At 46.9% G+C, this 26,988-nt stretch overlaps 1 protein-coding gene across 1 annotated transcript in view; it reads left to right on the forward strand.

Annotated features, from left to right (window-relative positions):
* Positions 1–5,734: 5,734 nt before the first annotated feature.
* Positions 5,735–26,988, forward strand: part of GLRX3 (glutaredoxin 3) — a 34,897-nt gene continuing 13,643 nt past the window's right edge. The window contains exons 1-4 of the mRNA XM_047760372.1: positions 5,735–5,857; positions 11,990–12,098; positions 21,725–21,799; positions 22,538–22,739. Of these exons, the coding sequence (XP_047616328.1) occupies positions 5,769–5,857; positions 11,990–12,098; positions 21,725–21,799; positions 22,538–22,739 (475 nt within the window). The 5' untranslated portion in view covers positions 5,735–5,768. The remainder of the gene's footprint in view (positions 5,858–11,989; positions 12,099–21,724; positions 21,800–22,537; positions 22,740–26,988) is intronic.

Here is a 26,988-nt window from a genome sequence, read left to right on the forward strand (position 1 = left end):
TGGCTTTACAACCTGCATCAGGCTGGTCTTCAGTGGACGAGAGATTAGAATTGATGCAAGGGGTGGAAAACTCACAGTCAACTCTCAAGATGAATTTTCCCAGATACATTGTAAATAACTGGAAACATGTTTAAAAAGTTCTTCAACTTAGGCATTTTTTTAATAAGATTGTAGCAATTGGATCAAGATTTTATTTTTTATAAATATATTTCTTCCAGAGAGCACCCTGATGGGATGTGATCACATCTTTTTCTTTTTTTTTCTTTTTTTTTAATGTATAGCAGCCCCAAAACATTCAAGGCAAGGGTGGATTAGGTTAGTGGGTTCATGCTTATCCACAGAGCCTTATCTTCTTAGGGGAAACGGGATTACAATGCAAGCATCAGATAACACATACTTCTGAAAAGAAATGCAATGTATTTTTATTGGTAGAGCTAAGACGAAGTATGTCTTGAAATATGTTTTACAAATAAACTTGCACATAAATTGTCCATTCACTGCTTTGAAATCTTTTTTCACATTTGAGGAGCTGTCAGAGGTCCCTAATAAACATGAGTCTTATTTAGTTTACAGGATATGTAATTCTTCTTTTCTTTGGAAATAATTATTTTTTGAGCAAGTGCAGCAAAAATACAACCCATAAAAATCTAGCTATGGCAGCATAAACAACCTTTATAGCTGGCATATACATAGAGTTCTTCTAATAAAAGCAATTCCTGTAAGGAAGGGACCGGAAAATTGACGGATTTTGCTAAGCTCAAGAGCCGGCTGCTAAGAGTTGGCAGAGGAAACGTCACAGTCCATTTCTCTTCCCGATCTCAGACTAGTTCTTGGCTCGCAGGGTGACGGTTGGAGCATCCTAGTCCCTAAGGAGATCCCCGGGCCAAGGAGAACAGGACTGGTTGCTTGATTGGACCCAGTGTCGGGTTTATCTCAACGTGGTTTGTGAGACAACCACCCAAGGCCCATTCCTGGGGCCACCAAAGCTGATGGTGAATTCCCCTGGAGGGTTTCCTAGGGGCCGAACACAGACTGTCCCAGCTCTTAGTTACCCCACTCTTAACCCAGGCCAGTGGTCCCTCAGTGGGGCGGTGCCAGGGTGAGTGGCAGGGCTGGGGTGGCCAGTGGGTGCCAGCTTATGAGAATGTGGTCCAGGGATTCTGCTCTAGGCTTCTGGTCAACCTGTTGGGGCTCCTGGGGAGGGGCGTTTGTTTCAGCCCTTCCAGACCTGCACCCCACCATGCTCACATGACGTTGACCTTGACCTTGGCTTCCACCCACGGGGACAGGGCCCTGAGGTGGCGGCACTGGGGGTCCTGGTGACCCCAGCCGGGCACCGTTCCTTCCCAGGGAGCTCTGGGTCTATGTTCACAAGTTCTCAGCAGATGTGCGGGTGCTCATTTATGCCTTTTTCAGCAGCTGGAGAAGATGTTCTCGCAGCTGGAGAACAGAAATTAAAATATGTATCCTTCAGGTGCAAATCTACTGTACTTACAGTTTTACCATTTCTCTGCAGGGGGCTCCATTAATCTTGGAAGAGTGAAATTCCTCAGGAAATTAATTCCCTCCAGTTGGGGTTATTTCAGCTGGTCTTTGGGGGCAGAGTAAGTAGGATTTAGGAGCCTCTCTTAAAAGCAAGGAAGGACTGGCTATTTTACCTGAGTAACAACAGTTTTTAATGCCATGCTTTGCCCTTCAAAAACCCTGGGCATCTCTTACCTCCTGGGGGTCAGGTTTACAAAGACCCAGCCAGGTGGGGATTCAACTCCACATCCTCATTTATGGTGAACAGGTGTTTTTCTCCACCTGACTTATTTGTGCCCACCTAGTCCTCAGCACTAGACTCTGCCGGGAGAGGTAATACTCGGGTCCCGGAGGGACTGTGATGCTAAAATCTTCCTTACTTGCTCAGGAGTGGTAAAACAGCTGTCTTAAGCATAATTACACCTCAACCACACACACAGCCCTCTCTAGAATGGGGTCAGTTCCTAGACCACGAGTGCAGCTCCTTTGCTGCCAGGAGGGCCGCCTGCAGATGTCTCTGGAGCTTCAGCTCTGCCAGACCAGGACGTCAGCCCCCAGGACCCAGAGACTCAGCTTCCTGGGCCGCTTGTTCCTGGGCCCTGAAGTGCCACTCAGCACCCACCGCAAAGAGTAATTGTCCCATCCCTCTCAGGGATGAGCTGCTGGGAGAGCTGTTTCTGGTCCCTGACCGCGTGGGTCTGGGAGGCCAGGAGAGGGCGAGAAGCATCGCTGGGTTCCCTCGAGCCTCTCTCCCCCTGCCCCTCTCTGGAGAGCGATTGGGAGAATGTCATCCCACTGAATGGCAGTGTCTGGGGCTCATCACACTAGGGACAGAGGCTATAGTCAGCCCCAGTAGTTTGCTTCGTGATCTAAGTGCCACCTGATAAAGATGAGGTTTTTCTGCTGAGTCTGGACTTGCTCAGGGAAGCAGAGGCCTGCGCTCCCCAGAGACTGAGCAGCCCTGGGCGGGAAGAGGTGGGAGCGGGGTCTGGGTTGGTGGCAAGAGAAGAGCTTGAGGCCTTACAGTGGAGGCAGCGACTGAGTCCTGGCCCTGTCCCCTCCCTGCTGTGGGTCTGGGCCATTTCCTTTGCTTGCTTTCTTTTTTTTTTCTTTCTTTCTTTCTTTTTTTTTTTTTTGTCTTTTTGTCCTACACCACAGCCACGGTAACACGGGATCCAAGCTGCGTCTGTGACCTACACCACAGGTTATGGCAATGCAGGATCCTTAACCCACTGAGCGAGGCCAGGGATCGAACCCACAACCTCATGGTTTCTAGTCGAATTCGTTAACAACTGAGCCACGACGGGAAATCCATGGGCCATTTCCTTAGCTGTGAAGTGGGGCAGGCAGTTAGGTTTCTGCATCATGAGCTGGAGGGAGCACTGAATGATAAATGCAGACCCGTGACTGTGAGGGCTCTGGAGGGCTGAATAGCTCTCTATAGCGGTGTGTACCCTCCATACCTGTAGCTCAGGTGTGACAGCCTGTCCCCCAAATGTGGCTGGGCTCAGGACTGAGTGGCATAGCTTTTGCTGCAGAATCAGAGCATTTTATTTTTTTATTATTTTTTTTGTTTTTTTTTGTTTTTGTCTTTTTGTCTTTTGTTGTTGTTGTTGCTGTTGCTATTTCTTGGGCCGCTCCCGCAGCATATGGAGGTTCCCAGGCTAGGGGTCTAATCGGAGCCGTAGCCACCGGCCTACACCAGAGCCACAGCAACTCGGGATCTGAGCCGTGTCTGCAACCTACACCACAGCTCACGGCAACGCCGGATCGTTAACCCACTGAGCAAGGGCAGGGACCGAACCCGCAACCTCATGGTTCCTAGTCGGATTCGTTAACCACTGCGCCACGACGGGAACTCCAGAATCAGAGCATTTTAAAGCTCAGAGATGCACCTGCTGAACGTTAGGCCTGTTGGTATCAGTAGTGATGACTGCAGAAAGGGCAGGAGGTGGACTTGGAAAAGTTACCTGAGAGTTTTCCCAGGATTCTTTTTTAAGGTAGGGAGTGTGCTCTGTAGCAGGTGTATCCTGATTTCAGCAAGTTCCATTTAAAGGGAAAAAATCAGGCGTTTTTAAAACAGTCCCATTAGAGGGATAATTCTTGCTTTGGAAAAAAGATTCACTATGGCACATTTCCCTGGTGTATCGGTTTCATTATTTTAAAATTACAAAGCCAGTCCATGTTCTTCCAAAAAATGCAAATGGCAGGAGGAAGTGGATCATGTAAAAAGTGAAAATCTCCCTTTAAAACTCCCCAATTTTCATGTTTTGGGAGCAACTCTCCTCATAGTTTGGGACACATCCTTCCGAAGACCTGTTTCTAGGCTACATTCAGCTATCCAGTTATACGTTTCATTTACATATAATCCTGTTTAAAAATGGTCGTCCGAGGATACACCCTGTTTTGCAACGTGCTGTTTTCTCCCCTCCTGTTGCATTTTCACAGTAATCTGTAGATTTTATTTGAAAAAAAAACCCCACCTTTTTATTTTAAAATAACTGTAGTGTCTCATGCAGTCATAAGAAATAACAGAGAGAGTCTGTGTTCACTTTCCCCCAAAGAGAACATCTTGAAACACTGCAGGACAGTGTCACAATTAGGATGCTCATGTCCATACAATCCGTCCATCTTTCATCCGTTGTCCCTGTTTTGCGGTCCTCTTTGTATTTCGTTCTATGCAGTTGTGACCACACTAAGGTTTGTGTATCTACCATCGGTCAGGTCGTTCCTCGCCACCCTCTTGCTGGATTTTTTTGTTTGGTGGTTTCCACCGCATATGGAAGTTCCCCGGGGCCAGGGATGGAACTTGTACCACAGCAGCGACCCAAGCTGTTTAACGTGTTTCACCACCAGAGAAGAATAATTCTGCTTCTGCTCCTCCTCCTCCCTCCTTACTTTGCTTTTTAGGGCTGCATCTGCTGCACCTGGAAGTTCCCAGGTTAGGGGTGAAATCGGTGCTGCAGCTGCCTGCCTACACTATAGCCACGGCAACACCGGATTCCTGGTGCATCTGCCATCTTCCAGTAAGCGTGATCCTTAACCAAAGGGGCCAGGAATGGAACCCGAATCCTCACAGAGACAACCGTGGGGCCTGCTGAGCCATCACAGGAACTCCATAGTTGCAGTTCTAAAGCAGTGACGTGTGCAGTGGTAGAGGCCGCACAGGTGCCCTGAACAAGGAGGGGAGGCTGCTTGGGTCCTGCCCTTAGGCCAAAGCCTGAGGACCGCAGGAGGAGTTCCACGTGTCAGAGTGGAAGTGATGACCCTTGAGATGGGAGCTACTGGAGGAGGAGGAGGGGCGCTTTGGAGAGAAGGCCAGGGGTGGCTTGGCCACAGCTTAAAAAGAGATGCCCACTCTCTCTCCAGGGCAAACGGATGCGGGGCTCTGGAGGCAGAGGAGAGCTCTCAGCCATCAGTTGAGGATACTAGGGCCGTGGACAGGGTTACCCAGGCCACAGAGCTTGTGGGGGGCATGAGGAGGGGAGGTGGAAAGGTGGGGAGGGCACACTCCCTGGAGTGTCAACATCAGGAGTTGCCAAGGGGAGCCAGAGAAGGCCCCGAGGTTAGAGGGCATGGGGACCCCGGAGGCCTGAGTGAGCTGGGCCCATGGTGCCCTAGGTGATGAGCCTGCTCAGGCCGTGCGGCTGGTGGTCACAATGGGCGATGGGCCTGCCCACTGGCAGCGCTCAGGAGTGGCACTGCTGGGGGCTTAGGTGACCGGGCACGCGCTGGCGCGGGTTCGGGTACTTTGGGACTGGGTTCGAAGCTCCTTGTCAGTGTCGAGGCTCGGAGGCGCCACAGCCTCCCTTTCTTTGGCCTCCTACTCCGTCCCCACCTTTATGTAATTTAATTTTAGATTAAAATTTCAGCTTGTGAAATACACCCCCCCACACACCCCCCCTTCTCCCAGCTGCAAAACACACACACACACACACACACACACACACAAGCCCCCTTCTCCCAGTTGCAGCAGGAGCAGCAAGGAACATACAGAGCCCTGGGAATCAGGAGCCCTCACATCCAAGAACTCTGGCGGTCAGACGCCTGGAGGGCAAGATTCCTGACAGCGCCGGGCCGCTGGGGTCTGGAGCCCGGAGTCCGCCGCCCCGGGTTTCACCTTCTCCGGGCGCCCACGCGGGCCGGGGGCGGGGCGAGCCGGAGGGCGGGGCTTCCGTGCGCGCCGCGAGGCCCCGCCCCCAGCGGCCGCCCGCGCTCGATTGCTCGGGTCTGGCGGCGGCAGCATGGCGGCGGGGGCGGCCGAGGCGGCGGCGGCTGTGGTGGAGGTCGGCTCCGCCGGGCAGTTTGAGGAGCTGCTGCGCCTCAGAGCCAAGTAAGCCGGACGGCGGGCGGCGGGCGGCGGGCGGCGGGCGGCGGGGTGGGGGAGGCGGCCTGGGGGAGGGGACGCGGGCGGCAGCGGGCGGCCCGGCCTGGGCGCGGCCCCGGACCCCACAGCCTCCCGGTCCCGAAGGAGAGCGGGGTCGGGCCGCAGACCCCCGGCCCCCGGCGCCCGGAGGCCCGCAAACGGCCCGGCCCGGCGGCCCCGGCGCGGCGGCGGCGGCGCGGCGACCCAGCCCCGGGCGGGACGGGGGGCGGGAGACCCCGGCCCTCGGCCGTCGCGTCGGGCGGGCGGCGAGGGAGGCCGCGCGTGGTCGGTGGGCCGGCCTCCTTCCCGAGCGCTCGGACCTCGGCCACCGGGCGCCGTCCCTTTGGGAGGCTGACCCGCGGCCGGAGCCGAGGGTCTCCTGGTTCCGGACCGGGCTCGGCCGCCGTCCGTTCTGGTTTGGCCCGCGTGCCTCTTGCCCTTGGGGAGACGCCGGCAGGAGGCCCGCGGGGGTGCGGCGGCCGTGCCGGGGTCGGAGGCGGGTCTCGGCGGATGGGCGCGCACGGGCCTCCGCGGCGGTCAGCCCACCTCCCCCTGTAGAGCCGTGGGGGCCGGGCCGCCTCGGGGCGTCGCGGGTGGGGACGGAGGGGCGCCGGCGCCTCGTCGGGGAGCCAGGCCCCCACTTGCCCCTTTGCCAGCCTAACCCCGCGCCAGTTTCGGAACCAGGCCTCGGTTCCTCCACGGTGAGAGGGGCTAGGCCCCCGGCCACCTCGGGGTGAGAGGCACGAACCCGCCGTGTCCCCTGGCAGGGTCAGCCCTTGGGCTTTCCAGTCCGGAGTCAGGGCCCGCGTGCACCTCCCAGGCCAGCAACGCAGATGCAGTCCCGAGGCAGAGTCAGGGAGCACCCGGGAGAGCGGCGCGGAGCGGGGTGCAGGGAGGTGGGAGTGGCCTTTGTTGGAAACCGGAAAGGCCGGAGCTCCTGTCTAACTTGGGGTTGGCCAAGCCTCGAGGTGGTGAAGTTAAAAGTGCTAACCCCAACAGCTCTTTGGTCATTTCGATTTTATCTGGGAAATTGTTAAAAAAGACAAAGTGTGTGTGTGGGGGGGGGGGCGATGCGAAAGGAGTGACATTGGCTCCTTGGTGAAAGGTGGCCCATCCTGCACTGGCCACATGTTACAGCAGCCCGGTTGTGCAGTACCCCGGGGGCTGCCTCTTGGCAGGAGCAGGGCTTGTGTGGACCTGTCCTATATAAATGGTCAACTTACTTTCACCCGGAAGGCTGCTTTGTTTCTTGTGTGTTTCACATTTTTGTTTTTATGTTGCTTCTTTCAAACATTGAAGTCCTTAAACCATCGCAGTCAGTGAAAGTTTAAATGTTCATACCATTTGGGTGTCTTCTTGCCACTGGCCTATACTTGAAATAATCCAGAAAACCACCTTTTCCATGGTGATTAGTTTAACTGGGAAGTTATGCTTGGCATCTGAGGAAGGAGCAAATCTGTTACTTTTTGTGAAAATGGAAGCATTTAAGAAGATTAAATAGGAGTTCCCTTTGTGGCTCAGCGGTTAATGAACCTGACTAGGATCCAGGAGGATTCAGGTTCGATCCCTGGCCTTGCTTAGTTAAGGATCTAGCATTGTGTGACCTGTGGCCTAGGCCTGCGGCTCAATTCCACCCCCAGCCGGGGAACTTCCATATGCCCCCAGGGCAGCCCTAAAAAGCGCGTGCGCGCGCGCGCACACACACGATTAAATAGTACTTGTTAATGTAGTCGTTGAAGTCTACACATCATCACTTCTCAATTTTACAGTTTCATGTGAATTGAAACATTTTTTGGATTAAGTTATCTAATCAGGTGTTTATATGTTATTGAAACCTCAGCTGGTCTATACAAGGGGGCCATTAATACCCATTTGCAGAGTAATTAAGGTTTTGCCTGTTTGTAAAATATTTAACAGAGTCTGGCACTATATGATTTTAGTAAGTGGTAGCTGGTGTTATCTGCAGAGGGTAACTAGGAGCAGAACACCTGTATTAATAGAGAAATGACCATTTATTGAGCACTAATTATCTTACTGAGGAGAACCCAGGTTCATTACAGTTGTTTAAAATCACATTAGTTAGGATTTGAACCTTACCTTTCTCGAAAGGTTTCCTTGAATAATGTACCCTGTGTCTTGGGCTGTCCACAGAGATGGAGAGGATACTGTTAACATATAATCCAAGAGAGGATAATAGCTTTTATATTTGTTCCAGGTTTATGTCCTTATGATAGGCATTGCATACTTATGGAAAGTGGTAAATAAACATGAAAATACTGTGGATTATTAATAACATTAGTATGATTCTTTAATGTTTTCAGGGTGCTTATGTATTTTTATTTGATGTTCTCACCATCCCAGGGAGTTAGTTATTGCTCTTTTGCAGATGTGGAAGTTAATTTACTCTTCAAAGCCGCATTAGTAGTCATGGAATTTAAGTTATGTACATGTTCTTTTTTCTTTTTTGCATACATGGGCTCATACTGTTAAAAACTTTGGTAACCTGCTTTAGGAGTTCGCATTGTGACTCAGAGGTAAGGAATCTGACTAGTATCCACAAGGACGTGGGTTTGATCCCTGGCCTTGTTCAGTGGGTTAATGATCTGGCGATGCCGTGAGCTGTGGTGTGGGTCGAAGATGTGGCTTGGATTCCATGTTGCTGTGGCTCTGGTGTAGGCTGGCAGCTGTAGCTCTCATTTGACCCCTAGCCTGGGAACTTCAATATGCTGCAGGTGCCGCCCTAAAGAGACAAAAAAAAAAAAAATCAAAAACCTATTTTAATTTTTAAACAAGGTACTCATATTGTGAGCATTTTCCCACGTCATTTAAAATCTTTGAAATATGATTTTTAACAGCTTTATAATAAGTTACTATATGATCATTTAAACATCTCTATTTTTGAACAATAGATTTTTACAGTTATTTGCAATGTGAAGTACTGGGAAAGTATTCATATACATGAATCTTTGTCCCTTTAATTTCGTGTATAGGATACTTGAAAGCATGTAAGAAATTTCTGGGAGTTCCCATTGGGGCTCAGTGGTGAATGAATCTGACTGGGAATCATGAGGTTGCAGGTTTGATTCCTGGCCTCGCTCAGTGGGTTAAAGATCGGCATTGCCGTGAGCTGTGGTGTAGGTCATAGACTCGGTTCAGATCTGGCATTGCTGTGGTTGTGGTATAGGCCAGCGGCTACAGCTCTGATTTGACCCTTAGCTTGGGAACCATCATATGCCATGGATTCGGCCCTTAAAAAAAAAAAAAAGAACTCACTAAAAACTGTAATAAAATGCACAGCTCTCATTGTTAGGTGTGATGAATTTTGACATTTGTTTAAACACAAATGGTGTAACCATCGTTCGTTACCAGGATATAGAGCCCCAGAATGTTCTCTATGGTTTTTCCGATAATTTGCTTTGTGTCGCCATAGATTAGTGTTGCCTCTTAGACTTTATGTAAATGGAGTCACAAAGCTGGTGTTTTATGCCTGTCTTGTTTTGCTCAGTGTGTTTTTGGAATTCACTCATGTTGTTCCATGCATCTGTAGTTGGTTCCTTTTTTATTGCTGAAAGGTGTGCCATTGTATGAATAGGCAACAGTTTCTCCAATTTGCAGACATTTGGGTTACTTGCAGGTTTTGGCTGTTATGTCCCTGGCTTCTGTGAACATTCTTGTACAGTCCTTTCTTGGGCCTGCTTTCCTTCTCACTATCCCTTCGGCCTCCGAGCCTCCCCTGCATCCTCTGCAGAAGCTCTTTGAGGGGCTGGGCAGACCACTCTTGACCTGCTTCCAGAACTCAGCTGCAGAGAAGAATACAGAGTTGGGGTGGGGGGGAGCTGTGTGCCCCAGGGGAGGAGAGAGCAGTGATGGGGAAGTATGCCCTGGCGCCTCTAGCCACCTGCACACCCGCTGGAGGTAGAACCCACCACGTGTCCTTCCCCCCTTGTGTGGATCTCCGTGTGGAGCCTCCTGCTTTCCTCTTGTGGCCCTGGACAGCTCTCCCGTCTTCCGCAGTTCTCCCTGTGACTCCTGTCCTCCATCTTCCTTCGTTTCAGCGAGGGACCTTGCTTCCTACTTGGGAAAACTGCACTTCCAGAAGCATCTTCCCTCTACTTGTTCCTCCGACAACAGTACACGTTTTCTTGTAGCTTTACCCATTCTTGACTGCTTTGCTCTTCTCAAGGCAAATGCTTCTCCGCTGAAGATTCCTCTCTCCTGCCACCTCAGACCCTGACTCGTTAGCTGTCTCTTGTGTGTTTAGCGCCTCCTTCTCCACTGGTTTGTCCCCTCACAAAATAAACTATGAAAATTTCCTTGTATTGAAAAAAGCCCATCCCTTGATCCTTGATCTCTCTCTGTTTATAGGCAAATCTCTTAAAGAGTAGGTTTCTAGCAGCCTCTACTTCCTCATCCTCAGTCCCATCACGCACGCGCTGCTTCTGTCATCCACTGGAACTCCCCTCACTGTTGCTGTTGCCCTTCCTGCTGTATTTGTCTTTTTTTTTTTTTTTTGGTCTTTTTAGGGCTGTACTGCAGCATATGGAGGTTTCCAGGGGTCTAATTGGAGCTACATCTGCCAGCCTACACCACAGCCCCATCAACGTGGGATCCGAGCCGCTTCTGCGACCAACACCAAAGTTCACGGCAACGCCAGATCCTTAACCCACTGAACAAGGCCGGGGATAGAACTCGCAACCTCATGGTTCCTAGTTGGATTCATTTCCGCTGCACCATGATGGGAACTCCTTCCTGCTGTATTTGAAGGTCGTCTCCTTCCTTCTTCTGTGAGACCCAGGAACCTTGCTCTGTACCTCTTAGATCTGTCTCTGGTCTACCACCAGGGCTCTTTTTCTCCATCTGCCCTAATGGACTGTTGATGAACCCCAGAGGCTCTGTCCTGGCTTCTTTGGTCCTCCTGCATGGATGAGCTGGTGTCCGTTTCTTAATTTGCAAATCTGCACATCAAGCATGGACGTCTTAGCTCCAGGCCGTCACCAGTAGCCCACTAGACTTCCTTTCCTCTTAGCTTGGCAGCTTCTGCACTGTGGTTCGTGGCTGGTGCCACCACTAACTGTCAGTCACCCAGCCAGAAGCTTGGAGGCACTGGAATTTAGACCACATCTCCAGGGCCCCGGATCCTGTCCCTCCTCCCTCTGAAGGTCCCGGGCCTCCCTCGGCTTCCCTCCTCCCCAGCTGCGGGGCAGGCTCCTCTCACCTTTACTGCTTGTACAGTTCGTGTCTCCTTGCCTTGCCCAAGAGTAGTTGTCTTTGTTTCCTTTCTCCATGTGACCTATTTTTTAATGTGTTTTCTTCCTGAGTTTTCAGAATTTTTTGGGGGGGGGGTGTTGAGGGGGTTTATATTTGAATGTAGAATTCTGTAAACTGAAGGGTTTTTCAGTTGGGTACGAGGATAGACTTACGGATATCTTTGCTAAGATAATTTTTGTATGAAAATAGTTGATAGACATATACTGAGATCCCTAAGAATTTCATCAACAATTTACTAATCCACTCTTCTGTCTGTTCATACTAACAGTGTTTAGAAAATCTTTTGTAGCTTGATATAAAAGAGTATGTCCATAAAAAGCAGTTCCATGTTCCCCCTGTTTTCTGGTTGTGTCCCTTTACTCGCAGCATTTTATTTCCTGTTCCTGGGGTCACTTCGTCACAGCGCCATGTTTAACAAGTAAATACTGCCATTAGTAGGAGTGATGCACATACAGTCATTTTTCACGAGCATTGTGCTTTGGCTACAGAGCTCTAGTTTCTGTCTTTCCTGTCTCGAAATATCGTTGATTTACACATGGCTTGTAGGTGAGGTGAGTGAATATTCACAACCACATCGTATGAGCTATGTATTGGCTCAATAAAAATCATTAACCTGAAAATTCATCCAAAAGGTTCTCCAGACCTTGCAAGTTGTTACAGTTCAGTCTGTATTTAATACAGCAGAATGAAACTGTATGTATTTCTGGCAGTACGAAAACAATTCAGGCAGTTCTTGTAAAGGTTTCTTTGCAAAAGAACTTAATCTGTTCAGTATTTGCTAATTTCTAAAGCTGCCGTGATTTTTAAAAGCTGCACTTTATGGGTTTACAGGTCCCTGCTGGTGGTCCATTTCTGGGCACCATGGGCCCCACAGTGTGCTCAGATGAACGACGTGATGGCCGAGTTAGCCAAGGAGCACCCGCAAGTTTCCTTTGTGAAGGTACGGTATTTTCAGTGTCATATCCTTGATGAACTTAATTCCGATTTATGCGTTAGACCACCTTTTATTAATTAACATAAGCAAGGCGTGGTGTGGGCGTCCTCATTCATAGTCGGTGTTGGGATCTGCTCTCGCAGTAGATTATTCTTAAAAAGCTTGAAATATTTTTGCGTTTCTCAAGTACTGACTGACTTTCCCTAACGCAGGCTTGGGTGGGAGGACAGGACAGGCAGTGGGAGGCTGTTGACATGAGCAAAAGCAGCCTGCTTCATTCATTGTGGTTTTAATCTAGTAAAAATGTTAATTAGCCTCACTTCACTGAAAAGCTAGGTGTGGTGTGGAAAGTGATTCAGGAGAGGGTGTGCAAAGGCTGCTGGGAGCTAAGGGAGTGGGCAGCCCTGCAGGCCCACAGGGGAAACTGAGCCCCTTCCACCTGCTCAGGAAGCAGAGGAAGAAGGGAGCCAGTCTCTCCCTGGCTGCTGTTTTCACTCCGTCTCCCATGCTCTGTGTTCCTGGGACCTTTCTTGGGGAGGCACGCACCAGGAGAGTGCGGAGACCAGACGAGCTCACTAGGTCTAGCACATTTAATGTTGTCAGTCAAGACTTGGTATGGTTTAGGCAACTGTGCCCCACGATACCAGTTGATTATCTTAGAAATGAATTTTTGCGAAGGGAGGCATACTCTGTATTCACAAGCTGAATTCTTAGGTTTTTTGTTTTTTTTTGAAAAAAAAAAAAAAAAAAAACAGACAAAAAACCCAAAGTCTTATTTTTTAAAACCAGAGTTTGTGAGCTCAGAGGATGTGTTGGCAAGTATACCTGGATGTGGGGTTAACAATGATGGCAACTGCATTTGTCGGGGTGCTGCTTTTTATGTGAACTGAAAACTCAGAATTCTGACATATTGATTCCTTTACGTGGTAGGTGTTATACTTTTCAGGCAGTTTCTGTGTAGGTAAGTGTGCTTTGAATAGGTATTGCACTTAGATGGTTCAAAAATCAAAACTGTGAAAAGATGTATGTTGAGAAGGCTCACCCCACGCCTTCCCCTGTCAGCCCCTTCGTCCTATCTCATAAGTAACTGCTTGTATTAATTTTGTATGAATCCTTCTAGTGTTTCTTTATGCAGATAGAGCAAGTATGAATATAATAGTTAGCTTTTTAAAATTTAAGGACTTATTTAAAATTCCAATGAAATGTGTAATGTAACCTTAGACTGTAATCCTGAAATGTCCAGTATAAATAATAGAAGGGGACATTAAAACTGCATGTTTGGTCAGTGATAAAAGATAATGATTACAAGTGAGATGAATGATTAAACATTTCAATCATAAGATTAATCAAGATGATGGCAATTGTTGTAGGTCTGCTTTTATGTGTATCATGTTACTGGTTTAGGTAACACATTGTTCTTAGCTGCCATTCGAATGATTTATTTAAAGTGACTATAGAATTTCTTCTCACATTGGTACCAAACTTGGCAGTGAGGTTTTAAGTTGTTCAAGTGCTAAAGTGTCTCAGCAAGCCAAGGGTTGGGAAGCCCTTATCTGTTGGGGATACCGGAACCCGACTGCACCTGCCAGTCACGGAGTGGGTAATTTGTCCAGGTATCATCACTTTCTGGAAATTTATTCCATGGCACAGTTTTTCTTCCATCAGACATCCTTGAGGGCAAAAGACAATGTGTGTGGAATTTGAAAGGTAGGTAATTTTAAAGGCTACAGCGCTGAACAGTAGAGAGCTGATGAAAGGTAAAATATGTGAGTGAGAAAATAGTTGAGAGATAGTTGGCACTTCTCAGTAAGAGAGGCGTGTGGTTTATTTAAAAACAGCTTTCTGGGGTTCCTTCGTGGCTCATTGGAAACAAATCTGACTCAGTTCAATCCCTGGCCTCGCTCAGTGGGTTAAGGGTCTGGCTTTGCCATGAGCTGTGGCGTAGGTTGCAGATACAGCCTGGATCTGGCATGGCTGTGGCTGTATTGTGGGCCAGCAGCTACAGCTCCAATTTGACCCCTAGCCTGGGAACCTCCATATGCCACGGGTACGGCCCTAAAAAGACAAACCAACCAACCAACCAAAAAACAAACAAACAAACGAACAAACATCTTTCTGGAGTTCCTGTTGTGGCTCGCTCAGTTTTATGTTAAGAACCTGACATAGTGTGCGTGAGAATGCGGGTTCAGTCCCTGGCCTTGCCCAGTGGGTTAGGGTCTGGCATTGCCATAAGCTGTAGTGTAGGTCGTAGTTGCAGCTCAGATCCGGCATTCCTGTGGCTGTGGTGTAGGCTGGTGGCTGCAGCTCATATTCCACCCCCAGCCCAGGAGCTTCCATATGCTGTATGTGCCACCCTAAAATGAAAGAAAAGCAAGCCCCCCCAACCCCCAGCTTTCTTAGAGCGTTTTGAAACTTCTAGGGTATAGAATTTATGTTCTATTACCCTCTATTTCTTCTAATTTGATTTCTTGGTGAGTGTGTTGTTTGTTTGTTTGTTTTTACTTTTTATGGTGGCATATGGAAGTTCCCAGGCCAGGGATCAAATCAGACCTGCAGCTGTGACCTATGCCACATCCACAGCCACACCAGATCCTTCACTGACCGAGGCCAGGGATGGAACGTGCATCCTCACAGAGACAACATCGGGTCCTTAACCTGTAGAGCCGCAGGAGGAACTCTTTTTTTAAACACTGCACTCAGCATTTTTGACTTGTGAAATATAGAGATTAGTTCATTCTGTGATTTGTATTTACAGAATAATTGTATAGGTGATCTTAGCACTATGTTTTGAATAGTTTTGTAATCATCAGCAATTCCTTGTTTTGTAGAAGATGGTAAAATAATACCTGAGAAAAGCTAGCAGACATTTTTGGGTCCCAGTAGTCTGTGCTCACTGGAATAGGCTGCGGAAAGGCAGGGTTGGTTTTCCCACTTACGGCTTCTGGATCTCATTTCCTGGACTGATGAGGTGGTGGTGAAGTACGCCCAGGCTCCGACCTGGGGCCGTGCCTAGGCCACATGCTGCTCTGCTCACCTGCCTCGGCCGTCATATCTAGCCTGGTCCTGACGTGTGTCCCACTCTGACGTTCTCATACCTCCCAGGGCTCGGAGGAGATACATGAGTTATTTCTGTGGCTAAAAGTCTCATAAAACCTTACTTCTATTCAGTATAAAATTAGCTAATTGAAATGTCAAGTGCCTTTGTTTTTCAAATTCTGTAGTCAGTTTTTTTTAGCATTTTATCTTTGACTAAAACGGGAATAACGTTTATTATTAAATCAGATTATTTGGTCTGTAGATACAGTGTCTGGGGGTGGGAAGGAGGAAGAATAGTATTATTGGGTAATGAAATTAGGTACCACTAGTCATATTCATGGTCCAAATCAAATGCTTTTTTTTTCTAGGGCTGCGCCTGTGGCATATGGAAGTTCTCAGGTTAGGGGTTGAATTGGAGCTACCAGCCTACACCACAGCCATGCAGAATCCAAGTCACATCTGCAACATACACCACAGCTCATGGCAACGCCAGATCCTTAACCTGCTGAGTGAGGCCAGGGATCAAACCTGCATCCTCAAGGATACTAGTCAGGTTCTTAACTTGCTGAACCACAGTGGGACTTCAGGTGCATTTTTTATAGGTGTGGCAATTTGTCATTTTCAAAAATTTTACATTTGATCTTATTTTTATTTTTTAAATAAATATTGTATTTAGGTATACTCGTGATGACTTAAATCGAATCTTGTGTGAGGTATTTCTGTGTCGCACTGTTTGCTTTTTTGGTTTCTCTCTGAACGTAGTCTGCGCCGTGGTCGGACTGTTAGAGAGTATCTGGTAGTTCCATCTGCTGTTGTTTCCTTCCCGTTCTCTCGGCTTCTCGACCAGGTGATGGGATGCCTGAGGTGGGACCTTTACCATGCTGGATGTTCTTTCTTCTGTGTTACGGCTTCCTTCGTGCAAGTGGCTCTCCCTCCACCACCAGCCCCGCTCCCGTTTAGTGTTTTGATCCTGCTAGTTCATGGTGCTCATTTCACCTCATGATGCACTTTGGTACAAAAATTCTCAGTCAGACCTACCAGCTGCCTGGCTGGTGAGATTTTATGCTATTAGATTTCACTGACTGTTAATTTTGTTTGTATGGCAGCTGATGTACTTGAATTATTCCCATTGTAACTTCAGATATGAAATCAAGGGTACAGAAGGAATTACATACTTAAATTTGTATTTTTTGATCCTTTACAAAGTAGGAATCTTTATAGTCTGACTTATTCTTAAATGTGCATCCATCTTAAAGACGAAGCTCACACTGTTTAATTTCTAAAGGGCTGTGCAGTTAGTAGAGATAATTTCTGTGTCTTACACATTTAATTCCAAATGTCTGTACAGTTAGTATGCGTAAGCAGATAGTGGAGGGCAACCTCCAGAAAGGTACCAATTAGTAGTATAACTAGATATCAACTACCTGAATTTGGTTTTTTGTGTCAGAGAATGTTAATCAGTTTGGCATCTTAGAGAGCATAGGATTCCATTTTTAGGAACACTAAAAACATCTCTCAGGGAGTTCCTGCTGTGGCTTAGCTAGTTAAGAATCCGACATAGTGTCTATGAGGATGCAGGTTCGATTCTTGGCTTTGCTCAGTGGGTTAAGGATCTGGTGTTGATGCAAGCTGCAGTGTAGGTCACAGATGAAGCTTGGAACTGGTGTGGTTGTGGCTGGCAGCTGTAGCTTTGATTTGAACCCCGGCCTGGGAACTTCCACATGCTGCAGGTGCAGGCCCCCCCTCTAAAAAAAAGTCTCAGATAATTATAGTAGAATTGTTAAATCTTAAAAATATCTTAGTTTTGCACTGTACTGTCTTGATAATAATAATAATAAAAAAAATACCACAATTAGAGAGTTCCTGTCGAGGCTCAGTGGTTAGTGAACCCGACTAGCATCCATGAGGACTCGGGTTGGATCCCTGGCCTTGCTCAGTGGGTTAAGGATCCAGCATTGCTGTGAGCTATGGTCTAGGTTGCAGGTGCAGCTCAGATCCCGCATTGCTGTGGCTCTGGTGTAGGCTGGCGGCTACAGTTCCGATTGGACCCCTAGCCTGGGAACCTCCATATGCCACAGGTGTGTGGCCCTAAAAGACAAAAAGACCAAAAAAAAAAAATCTGCAATTACTAAATCAACCATAATTTAATTAAAAAAATTTAAAAATGTAATAAAAATGTAATACACTTAGAGAGCTTTTAAAAAATACAATTAACATAGTTTATTAAATAGTTTATTAGCTGTTACTGGGCTAAATTTGTCAAACTTTTAAAAAAAGTTATCAGAAATGTCAATTTAAATACTACTTTGAAATTTATATTTGACTGTTTGACAAAGAATTTGATTTAAAAATTTTTTCCTGTTGTATTACGTTACCGAATAGAAAGAAGCCTCTATGGGGTATAACAGAATGTTCTGTAATGTCAGGTGTTTCATAGTTGATTTACACTGGGATTTTGGGTTTAATCATTCTTGCCTTTACATTGGAGCCTCAGTGCCATTCCACTTTTTGCCTTAGGCATAGTGACCACTGTTTGTTTGATACTCTGTTAAAATTTATTTATTGAACACTTAATTATGTGCCACACATTTTGCTAGTCGCTGGGAATATGGAACAGTAGGGTATAGACAATAATTAGGTAACGTATTACTGAGGTAATTTCAGATGGTATTAAGTTTTGCAGAGGAAATGTGTAGTTAGGCTCTGAAAAGTGGGGGTTGGGGAGGTGGGTACCTTAGGTTGGACTGAAAATGTATCTGGTAAGTGAGTTAGAAAATGAAAAGGTGACAGTCAGTGGAAGAACTGGGGAGAGCTTTTAGGCAGAGGATGAGCAAGTGCAGATTTCAGAGGAGCAGCAGCAGGCCAGTGGGTCTGGAGGGTAGTGAGAGAAAGGCTCTGACATGACCTTGCAGAGGTAGTCAAGGGCCAGGTGGCCTGTGGGCAGCGGCCAGGTTTTGGTTTTAATCCAAGTGCAGTGGAAGTGACAGTCAGATTGCCAAGTCGATTGATTACTCTGCCTGCTGTGTGGAGAATGGTTTGAAGGGAGTGGAAGTACAGCCTAGAAGCAGGTATTCCAGTTGGCAGGCAGTTTCATTAGGCCAGGTGAGAGATGCCTCAGACACCAGTGAGGGTAATGTTGAAATGTCATGGTCTGGGTGGGCTTATATTTTGGAGGAGGGTCCCAGGAGCCATGGATTGGATGGGGAGGGTGAAGGAAATAGATTGTTCAAGGCTGTCTCCTCTTTGATTTGAGCAGGGGTGGGTTAGATGACATAGAGATGCTCGGGTGAGGAACAGGTGTCGTGGGGGATGCGCAGTAGGGGTCTGAGAGCAGATGTTAAGTGTGTGGCTTGGAGGTGAGAGGAGAGGCCTGGCCTGGGTGGAACTTGGGTGCTGGGGTGAACCCAGTCCTGGAACGTGCAGCCATGTAGTTGGTTCGTGTAGGTCAGCACAAAGGAAGAAGCCTGACCCTCAGGCTGAGAATTAGGGGAAAGGGAACATGGAAAGCCAGGGGAAGGGTATCGGAGAAGGCGGGTATGAGCACACTTACTGAAGGACATGAAAGGTCAGGAAAATGAGGAAAACGGGGTAGCCGTTGAATTTGGTGAGATAGCAGCAGGGCCGTGCAGAGTAGAGCGGGACTCCTCTGGAGCTGGACGGCCTCGCTCCACCCCTCAGCAGGGTCGTGATCTTGACCAAGTTCCCGCCTCTTTAAGTCCCAGTCTCTTCCTTAGGACTGGGTAATGACAGCATCTATCGTTGAGAGGATTAAATGAATTCAGTATATAAACGCACCTGGAAGGATGTCTGGCCCCCGATGCATCATAGCTGCTAGCCATTATTATCATGGCGGTCTCTGGTGACCCCTGGGAAATCGAAGGAGTTGCTAGAGAATTCCCTTCTACTGTATTCATCTTGCTGCAGTAACACCTTCCGGCCCTTCTCACCCGCTTGCCACAGACCCAGAGCAGCACCCCTGCGTGGGAAGGGTCCAAGTTTGAGATTCATGGGTAGGAAGCACGTGGCCCCCCAGAGGCGTTCTGACTGGGATTCCATGCTGAAAAGGTTCCTGTTTGTTTGGTCCTGAAGTCATACAAGTCCTGTCTTTGAAATTCAATTTTCCTTGTTGGTTGCTGTAGTAGAAAAAGTTAACCATGGCGTTAGTGAGAAAAGCACGGGCTTTGTAGTTGTTTCTCAGCTCGGCTGCCTATTAGCTGTGTCTGGACAAGTGACCCCTTTCCCTAGCCCCTTGTGAAGCTGAGATTGCCCTTGGATGTAAAGCATGACATGCCCCGTGCTCTCCAGGTGTGACCAGTCTAGGCACTCTTACGTAAAGGCCTGTCACGACACAGGCCTGTCACGTAGAGCGCGTGTGGTGCAGTGTGGGCCTCCAGGGAGGATAGTTCTTACTGGCCGTCTTTGGTCTCCTATGAATGCAGATCATCTTTTACTATTTACACATTTATCTTCTTCTTTCATTGTCAAAACTGTCATGTTTTAATCCAACGGAAATACTTCCAAGAAGTTTTAATGCTGCGAAGGTTTTTGGACTTCAGATGCCCTTGATGTTCTGGGGAAAGGCTTCGCTGTCATGGTGCTCCTGGCCCTGGCTCGGGAGTGTTGACGTGCCACCATTTGTCTTATTAAGGTCCCGTCTTCTGGGAGCTCATTTGAGGGGAGGTGCACGCGTAGTGATCCTCTTGGCTTCAGCAGAAGAGGTGTCAGTGAAGGACCCTGCTGGAAACTTGCAGAACAGGAGAAGAAATCAGTGTTTAAAAGCGAATGAGAATTTGTTTTTATGAGCCAGGATGCTGCTTGTTTTGTTCAGGTTTAAGATGCTGTTATCTTGTCTCTACTTGGTCTCGCCTGTGTTTTTGGTTTGTACCACCTCTCCGTTAGAACCCAGGAGTGCTGGAGGTGGCGATTTTCACTGCGCTTGGCCAGTGCTGGGTGTGCGGTGGGCCCTCGCTAGATGTTAGCTGAAGGACAGACAGACAAGTACTGGCTTTGTCGTCCCCTTGCTGCTCTTCTTTGGTCTCAGTGCGGAATCTAGGAAAGACTACGGTACAGACATTTCTCAGACTTTAGAAAGAGTCTGCTAAATAACTGTCTCCAAATGTTTTACCTTGCCTTTGTTCTTTTTTTCAGTTTTATCGGACAGTTGGCATTGATTTTAAAATGTATATAAAATCTCAAATAAGGGAGTTCCCTTTGTGGCTCCAGTGGTTAACGAACCTGACTAGTATCCATGAGGATGCTGGTTCAATCCCTGGCCTTGCTCAGTGGGTTAAGGATCCAGCGTTGCCATGAGCTGTGGTGTAGGCTGCAGACTCGGCTCTGATTCCAAGTTGCTATGGCTGTGGGGTAGGCCTGCAGCCGCAGCTGCGATTCAACCCCTTGCCTGAGAATTTCTATATGTCACATGTGTGGCCCTAAAAAGCAAAAAAAAAAAAAAAATCACATAAATACACTAAGAAATGAAAACTTAAAATATTGTTTTAAAAGGGTGTTCTAAAGAAAAAAGAATGAAGGTGGTAAGAGAGTACCTGAGAATATATGAGCTGGAAGATAGAAACCAGAGACAAATGATTGCCTCCTACTTGGTCATCATCATTCATGTGGATAGAAGCAGTGGATTGGTTCAAGTGATGGATTAAAATAGTGCCTCAAGCCCAGTGGAAATCTTTCAGTCTTGGAAAAATACACTGTTTATATTTTAAAAACTCTTAACAATATAATTTATCAATAAATTTTATTTCCTACAGGTATAATGTGAATACAGATTTTTATTGGTTTTTAAAAGTTTATATTACATTGACAGTCCTGTGAGGGAAGGATACAATATATCTTGGTTTTACTCAAAGTACACTGTATATAAATTCCTACAGAGAAGGCTTGCAGTAATTGTGTTCTAATTATTGAGAAAGTGTGTTACTAAACATGTTTAAATCCATGTTATCAGATGCCACATCGTATCTTGTTGGAGGGTTTCTAGGAAATTCTCAAAGAGAGTGTGGTCCTCTTATTTAAGCCGCATTGAAGTGTATGAACAAACCCAGCAGCAGTAACCCAGCAGCCTTGCAGGAGTTAAAAGTAAAATTTATCAGACATCAATAGTTTATTGAAGAAATACTCCTTTTTGCTTCATAATTTGCAGAAGGCTGCACCTGTCAGTCATGATGTACTGCCTCTTGAAATTAGTCAATAGAGCAAACAGCAAGAATTGCTGTGGGCAGAAAATAAGCACTGTAATCATGACATAACTGGGGTCAGTGATTTATGGATTTCAATATAGTAGTAGCTGCATAGGATTGAAAATTTACTAGGTCACTAGTGCACCAAAAATTTTATTCACAGCCTCCAGGCATCTTTTGAAATGTGCAACAAAATAAAAACCTCTGAACCTGTTTTGACACCACAGACTCAGTGGATGACATGCCAGCCCAGTGAGTCTCATTTAAATGTAAATGTGTCATAACCTTTTGTCATAAACAACATCAACTACTTGAAGGGGTAGTGGCGGGAAACTGATGTACATATGGAAGTAGTGAAAAAGGACCTTTTTATAATCATGCTTAAATTATTTTATTTTAAAGTTGGAGGCTGAAGCGGTTCCTGAAGTATCTGAAAAATACGGAATTAGTTCTGTACCCACCTTTCTGTTTTTCAAGGTAAGGATGAAGACGGCAGAGGAGAGTGGGTCTGCGGGGGCCGCGGGGCCGGCTTCCTTCTTTACCCTCTCCCTGGTCCCTGAGTACTAGGCATTTGGTTGCTCCCGGTTTTGCCCTTTCTTCTTGTACTCTCACTGTTGGCTTGCCCTGGGGGTCCTGGAAAAGGGACACGGACTGGGGCGGCGGGGGGGGGGTCCAGCAGCCAGAACTGGAGAGAAGTCCAGATATGTGGCTGTAAACCCGCAATGGTCCCCGAGTTGGCTCTGAAGTTGGTTGTTGAGGGCATGTGCCTGGACATAATGAAACATCTGGCTGGTTCTGTTTTGATTAATGACTCTTTTAGGAAGCGGGTGCAAATCTGTGCTTCAGGGCACCCCTGAGTGTTACCATAGTTCCCCAAATACCTCATTTATACTTAATAATAGATTGATCCCAGTGAGGGTGGGGGGATCCTTTCTGTTTTAGGTTAGACTCTGATCTGGTTTGAGTTTGAGATACAGTGATGCTTTCCTAGTATGTTCCTGAAAGAGAGAAAAAAGACGGTTATTTATTTCTGAAATTGATGTCTGTAGCAGGTGACTTGTAATCAGGTATTAAAAAAAATTCTTCCAGCGATAGTGTTGCCCTCTTTAAAAATTGTCCATAACTGTGGATTTGTGCTTGTCGTAATTTTGGAGCCTAAACAATAGAGAGAGTGAAGAAATATGCACACGTTTTAAAATGACTTTTTACCTGCAGAATTCTCAGAGCATTGACCGGTTAGATGGTGCACATGCCCCAGAGCTGACCAGAAAGGTTCAGCGACATGCGTCCAGCAGCTCTTTCCCATCTGGCGGTAGCGAGCACCTGAAAGAAGACCTCAGCCTTCGCCTGAAGAAGCTGACCCACGCTGCCCCCTGCATGCTGTTCATGAAGGGAACACCCCAGGAGCCGCGCTGCGGTAAGAGGCTGCTTTTAGGCTTCCATAGCAAGCGAGGGCTGCGCCAGGGCGGGTGCGGTTGAGGCCATTGTGCTCTTTGCCAGCTGTGCTGTTTTCAGACACCCTTGGAAGACTGGAAAGGTTGTAATTCCCGGTGGGGTCTGCAGTTAGGTGGTGAGAACTCATCTGCACTATTAGAGAATGCTGGCACCAGAAGGCATCCTGGAAATCATCTACTTCAAGATCTTTGTTGTGTACTTAAGGCCTGTGGAAGGCGTGTCACGCCCGGGCCTGCTGCACGGGTTGCCCAGCGGCAGAGCTGGGATTAGGGTCCAGCTATCATCCTGCTGTCTCCATTCAAGGGCTTTCGGCCTGTTCACTTAATTTTGTTCTCAACGCTCATCTTCTCTTTCTTGACAGCCTCATTTTATTCACATAGTCTGGATTCAGCAATTTACAGAATTGTGGACTCCTGCTGTAGTGCAGTGGTAAAGGACCCGACTACAGTGGCTTGGGTCGCCTCGAAGGTGCGAGCGAGTTCAGTCCCTGGCCTGGTGTAGTGGGTTAAGCATCTGGCATTGCTGCAGTTGCGGAGTAGATCACAGTTGTGGCTCATATTTGATCCCTGGCCTGGGAACTTCCACATGCCAAGGATTTAGCCAAGAAAAAAGAAAAAGAAAAAGAAAAAGAAATTGACAGAACTGTGGTAGCGCTCCTGTGTCGACCCGGTGTCCTTTCGCCTTCCCTGTGGTCTCAACGTCTGATGACTGTGTCATTCACCCGTTCCTGTCGTTTCCAGTTTACAGCTGCTCATAGTTTAACGATTCCTCATTCTGTGGCTTATCGTCACTCTTACTGTCTTACCACATGTATGCTTGTAATTTTGTCCTTAAGTAAGTTTCCAAGTTATTTGACCCCTCTGGTATTGGGTTTATGTTGTTTTCTTTTTACTGTGCCTCATACAACATTATTATGCTGCATAATTGAGCATGTAATGCTTTTTGATGATGCTGTTGAGAATCCAAGATTATTTGTTTCAACTACACAGGAGGGAATTTATTAAGATAGGCGGCAGTAAAATTGAGTGTGTCATTGGTATGATTACTGCATGGCCAGTGTGACTTTGTAAAAATAGCCAAGCTTCCAATAACATTTAATTGTAAATTCTTCCCTATATAGTTAGCAAATTGCATATTAAATCATGAAAAAGTTCGGTTTTAAAAATGAAGTTTTATGATGAATTCCACTTAGAGAAATGGTAACTTTATCCCTCAGTTCTGCTTGAAAATCTTCGCATCAAGGAAATATATCAGTATTTACATGTCAGATGCTTGCTCTTTATTCATTGGAAGGCTAACCTAGTCTGGTTAACCAAAGATAGCACAAATAGTCTCTGTTTCGCTAGTTTGTTTTTAATGGGTGTAGCAACTAGTTCACTTTCTCCCATCAGGCATGAAGCTCATTTCTGGTACTTTAGGTGGTAACTTAATAACAAGAACTTTTGCTTTTTAGGGCCACACCCGGGGCCATGTGGAAGTTCCCAGGCCAGGGGTCAATTTGGAGCTATACCTGCCACCCTATGCCACAGCCGCAGCAATGCCAGATCCGAGCTGCAGCTGTGACCTACACCACAGCTCGTGGCAACGCCGGATCCTTAACCCATTGAGCGAGGCCCGGGATGGAACCCACATCTTCATGGGTGCTCGTTGGATTCATTACTGCTGAGCCACAATAGGAGCTCCCCAGCCTATGGGTTTTATTCAGCCCTTCGCTCACGTCTGCAGTGCCGTAGGACTGGCTCTGTGGTGTGGCCGAGCCCGGGTGGCAGGTCACACGTTGTGAACCCACAGAACCACCAACAGAGCATCATCTTCTCTTCGTCTTTTCCGAGGGACAGCTTAAGGCGATTGGCACGTGGCGAAGACTGGAGCTTGGGGAAGGCCTACTGAGGCGCTGGAGGGGAGGTGACACATTGCAAAGCCTTGTGAGACTAGATGGCACGGCAGGTGACACCTGCCTTTGTAACTTGAGGTGCAAGTCGGTTGCCTTCCTGTGCCTTGAGTTCTTCCTTGGTGGTTTTGGGGATTGGAGCCAGTCTTGGAGCTCCTTTTCAGTTCAGAGGTTCTGTGATTATTCAAATAAAGTAGAGTTATACTTAGAAATAATTTTTCTGCTTGCCTTTTACTTCATTAGACTGCATTTATGATGTATTTCTTGCCAGTTTTATGTTAACTATTTGAGTGACTTTTAGTAGACTGTACAGATAACAAGGTAGAATAAAAAAAGTTTGAAACATTTCAGAACAATATGGAAAACGCTGTATTATGGACATTTAGGTAAGAATTAGGGAATTAAAGATTTTTAGGTATGTATGATAAACAGTTTCATTCTTTACAAATACTTTATTCTCTATAATGTGTATAACTCCTTTTTTTTTTTTTTGTATTTTTAGGGCGGAACCTGTAGAATATGGAAGTTCCCAGGCTGAGGGTCTAATTGGAGCTACAGCTGCTGGCGTACACCAGAGCCACAGCAATGCGGGATCCGAGCTGCCTCTGCCATTTACACCACAGCTCACGACGGCAACACCAGATCCTTAACCCACTGAGCAAGGCCAGGGATCGAACCTGTATCCTCATGGATGCTAGTCAGATTTGTTTCCGCTGAACCATGACAGGAACGAACACCTGTAACTACATTTTAATGGGCTTTTTTGTTTCCCAGTATTTTGGTTTCTGTTACAACATGTTTTTCTACTGCATATAGTAAATAGATCGTTTTATTAGAGTGTTGGTATTCTTTAAAAAGCTGCTTAAGGATTGAATGGAAGAGTTTTTCATTGTGACTGGGCCCTGCTGCTTCCTTCGTTGACTCTGCTCTGATTCTGTTTGCCCTTTTCTGGCGAACTGCAGCACAGACTTCTTTTATCTTTAAACTCTTCTCTTATAGGAGCACAGCTCGACTTTCATCCTCTTCCTTTCTGAGCCTGTTTAGTGGAGAGTTGTTTTTGCTTTTCTGATGGTGCAGTAGAGATGAGGCATAGGCCAGCCTCCTTTATAGAGAATGGCCACCAGCTCCTGTGAACCCTGGTGGCTGGCAGTCTGAAAGCACTACTATTAGTCATGCGCGTTAGTCCCTTTGGGCTCTCTTTGTGGAGTGGAGCTACGCTTGATTTCGGATTAGCAGGCCCTGCCTTGCTTTCTGTTAATCAGAAAAACATGAATGAATAACTTTTTTTTTTGCTTTTTAGGGCTGCAACTGCTTCACATGGAGGTTCCCAGACTAGGGGTCTAATTGGAGCTACAGCTGCCAGCCTACACCACAACCACAGCCACACCAAATCCAAGCTGCGTCTGCGACCTACACCACAGCTCATGGCAATGCCAGATCTTTAACCCACTGAGCAAGGTCAGGAATCGAACCCACAACCTCGTGGTTCCTAGTGGGATTCGTTTCTTCTGCGCCACGACAGGAACTCCAAGTGAATAACATTTAAATTTCATATCAAGGAGACCTTGAAAGCTATTTCAGGGTCTGCCCCGGAGTCTCCTTGGACTTGGCCTGGCCCTGCACAGTGCACATCTGTCTTCTTACCCTTTACTGCAGGCTCTTCCGACAGAGTCTCACAGGGTGTTTTGAGTCTTACATGTTGACAGGGTCTCTGCCGTCAAAGAATCAGATTCTCCTCACTCCGTGCTCCTCAGGAGGATAGGAGAGAGAGGCCTCTCGTGTTACAGGACAATTTTCAGGAAGCGCTGAGATGTACATCTTTTTAAACAGAGTGTTAAATCCTTGCAAGTTAATTAAGTTATTTGGGAATTCTTGTATCTAGTTCCGTTCACAAAGCTTTTAACAAGGCAGAAGGTACTTGACCACGCTGCAGAAATTTCTCCTGCAGAGAGTCCTCTAACTGGGTTTTACTTTTTGAATCAGACACAAAAACATTGCAGGTTCTGAAGGGTTCTTTCAGGCTGCCTTGCTGTTAGATAGTGAGGACACGTGGCAGTTAGGCTCCTTAGTCATGGCTCCTGTCGTGAGTCAAAATGACTGTGGATAGAAATGGCGGTTCTGTGACAGTTCAGCATGGTTTTTCTACTTTTAAATATTTTTATTGCATGTGTGCATTTTTCTTAAAAAAAAATGTGTGTAACTGTTTTGCTGTTAGAATAAAGCCTTCCCACCATTCTATCCTTAAGCATAACATTTCCAGTCTGCTACTTTAACCCTTAAAAATGAAACACTACCAGTCAATCTTTCTAGTCTGCATGTA

Source organism: Phacochoerus africanus, chromosome 15 (genome assembly GCF_016906955.1).
Source record: "Phacochoerus africanus isolate WHEZ1 chromosome 15, ROS_Pafr_v1, whole genome shotgun sequence".
NCBI lineage: Eukaryota > Metazoa > Chordata > Mammalia > Artiodactyla > Suidae > Phacochoerus > Phacochoerus africanus.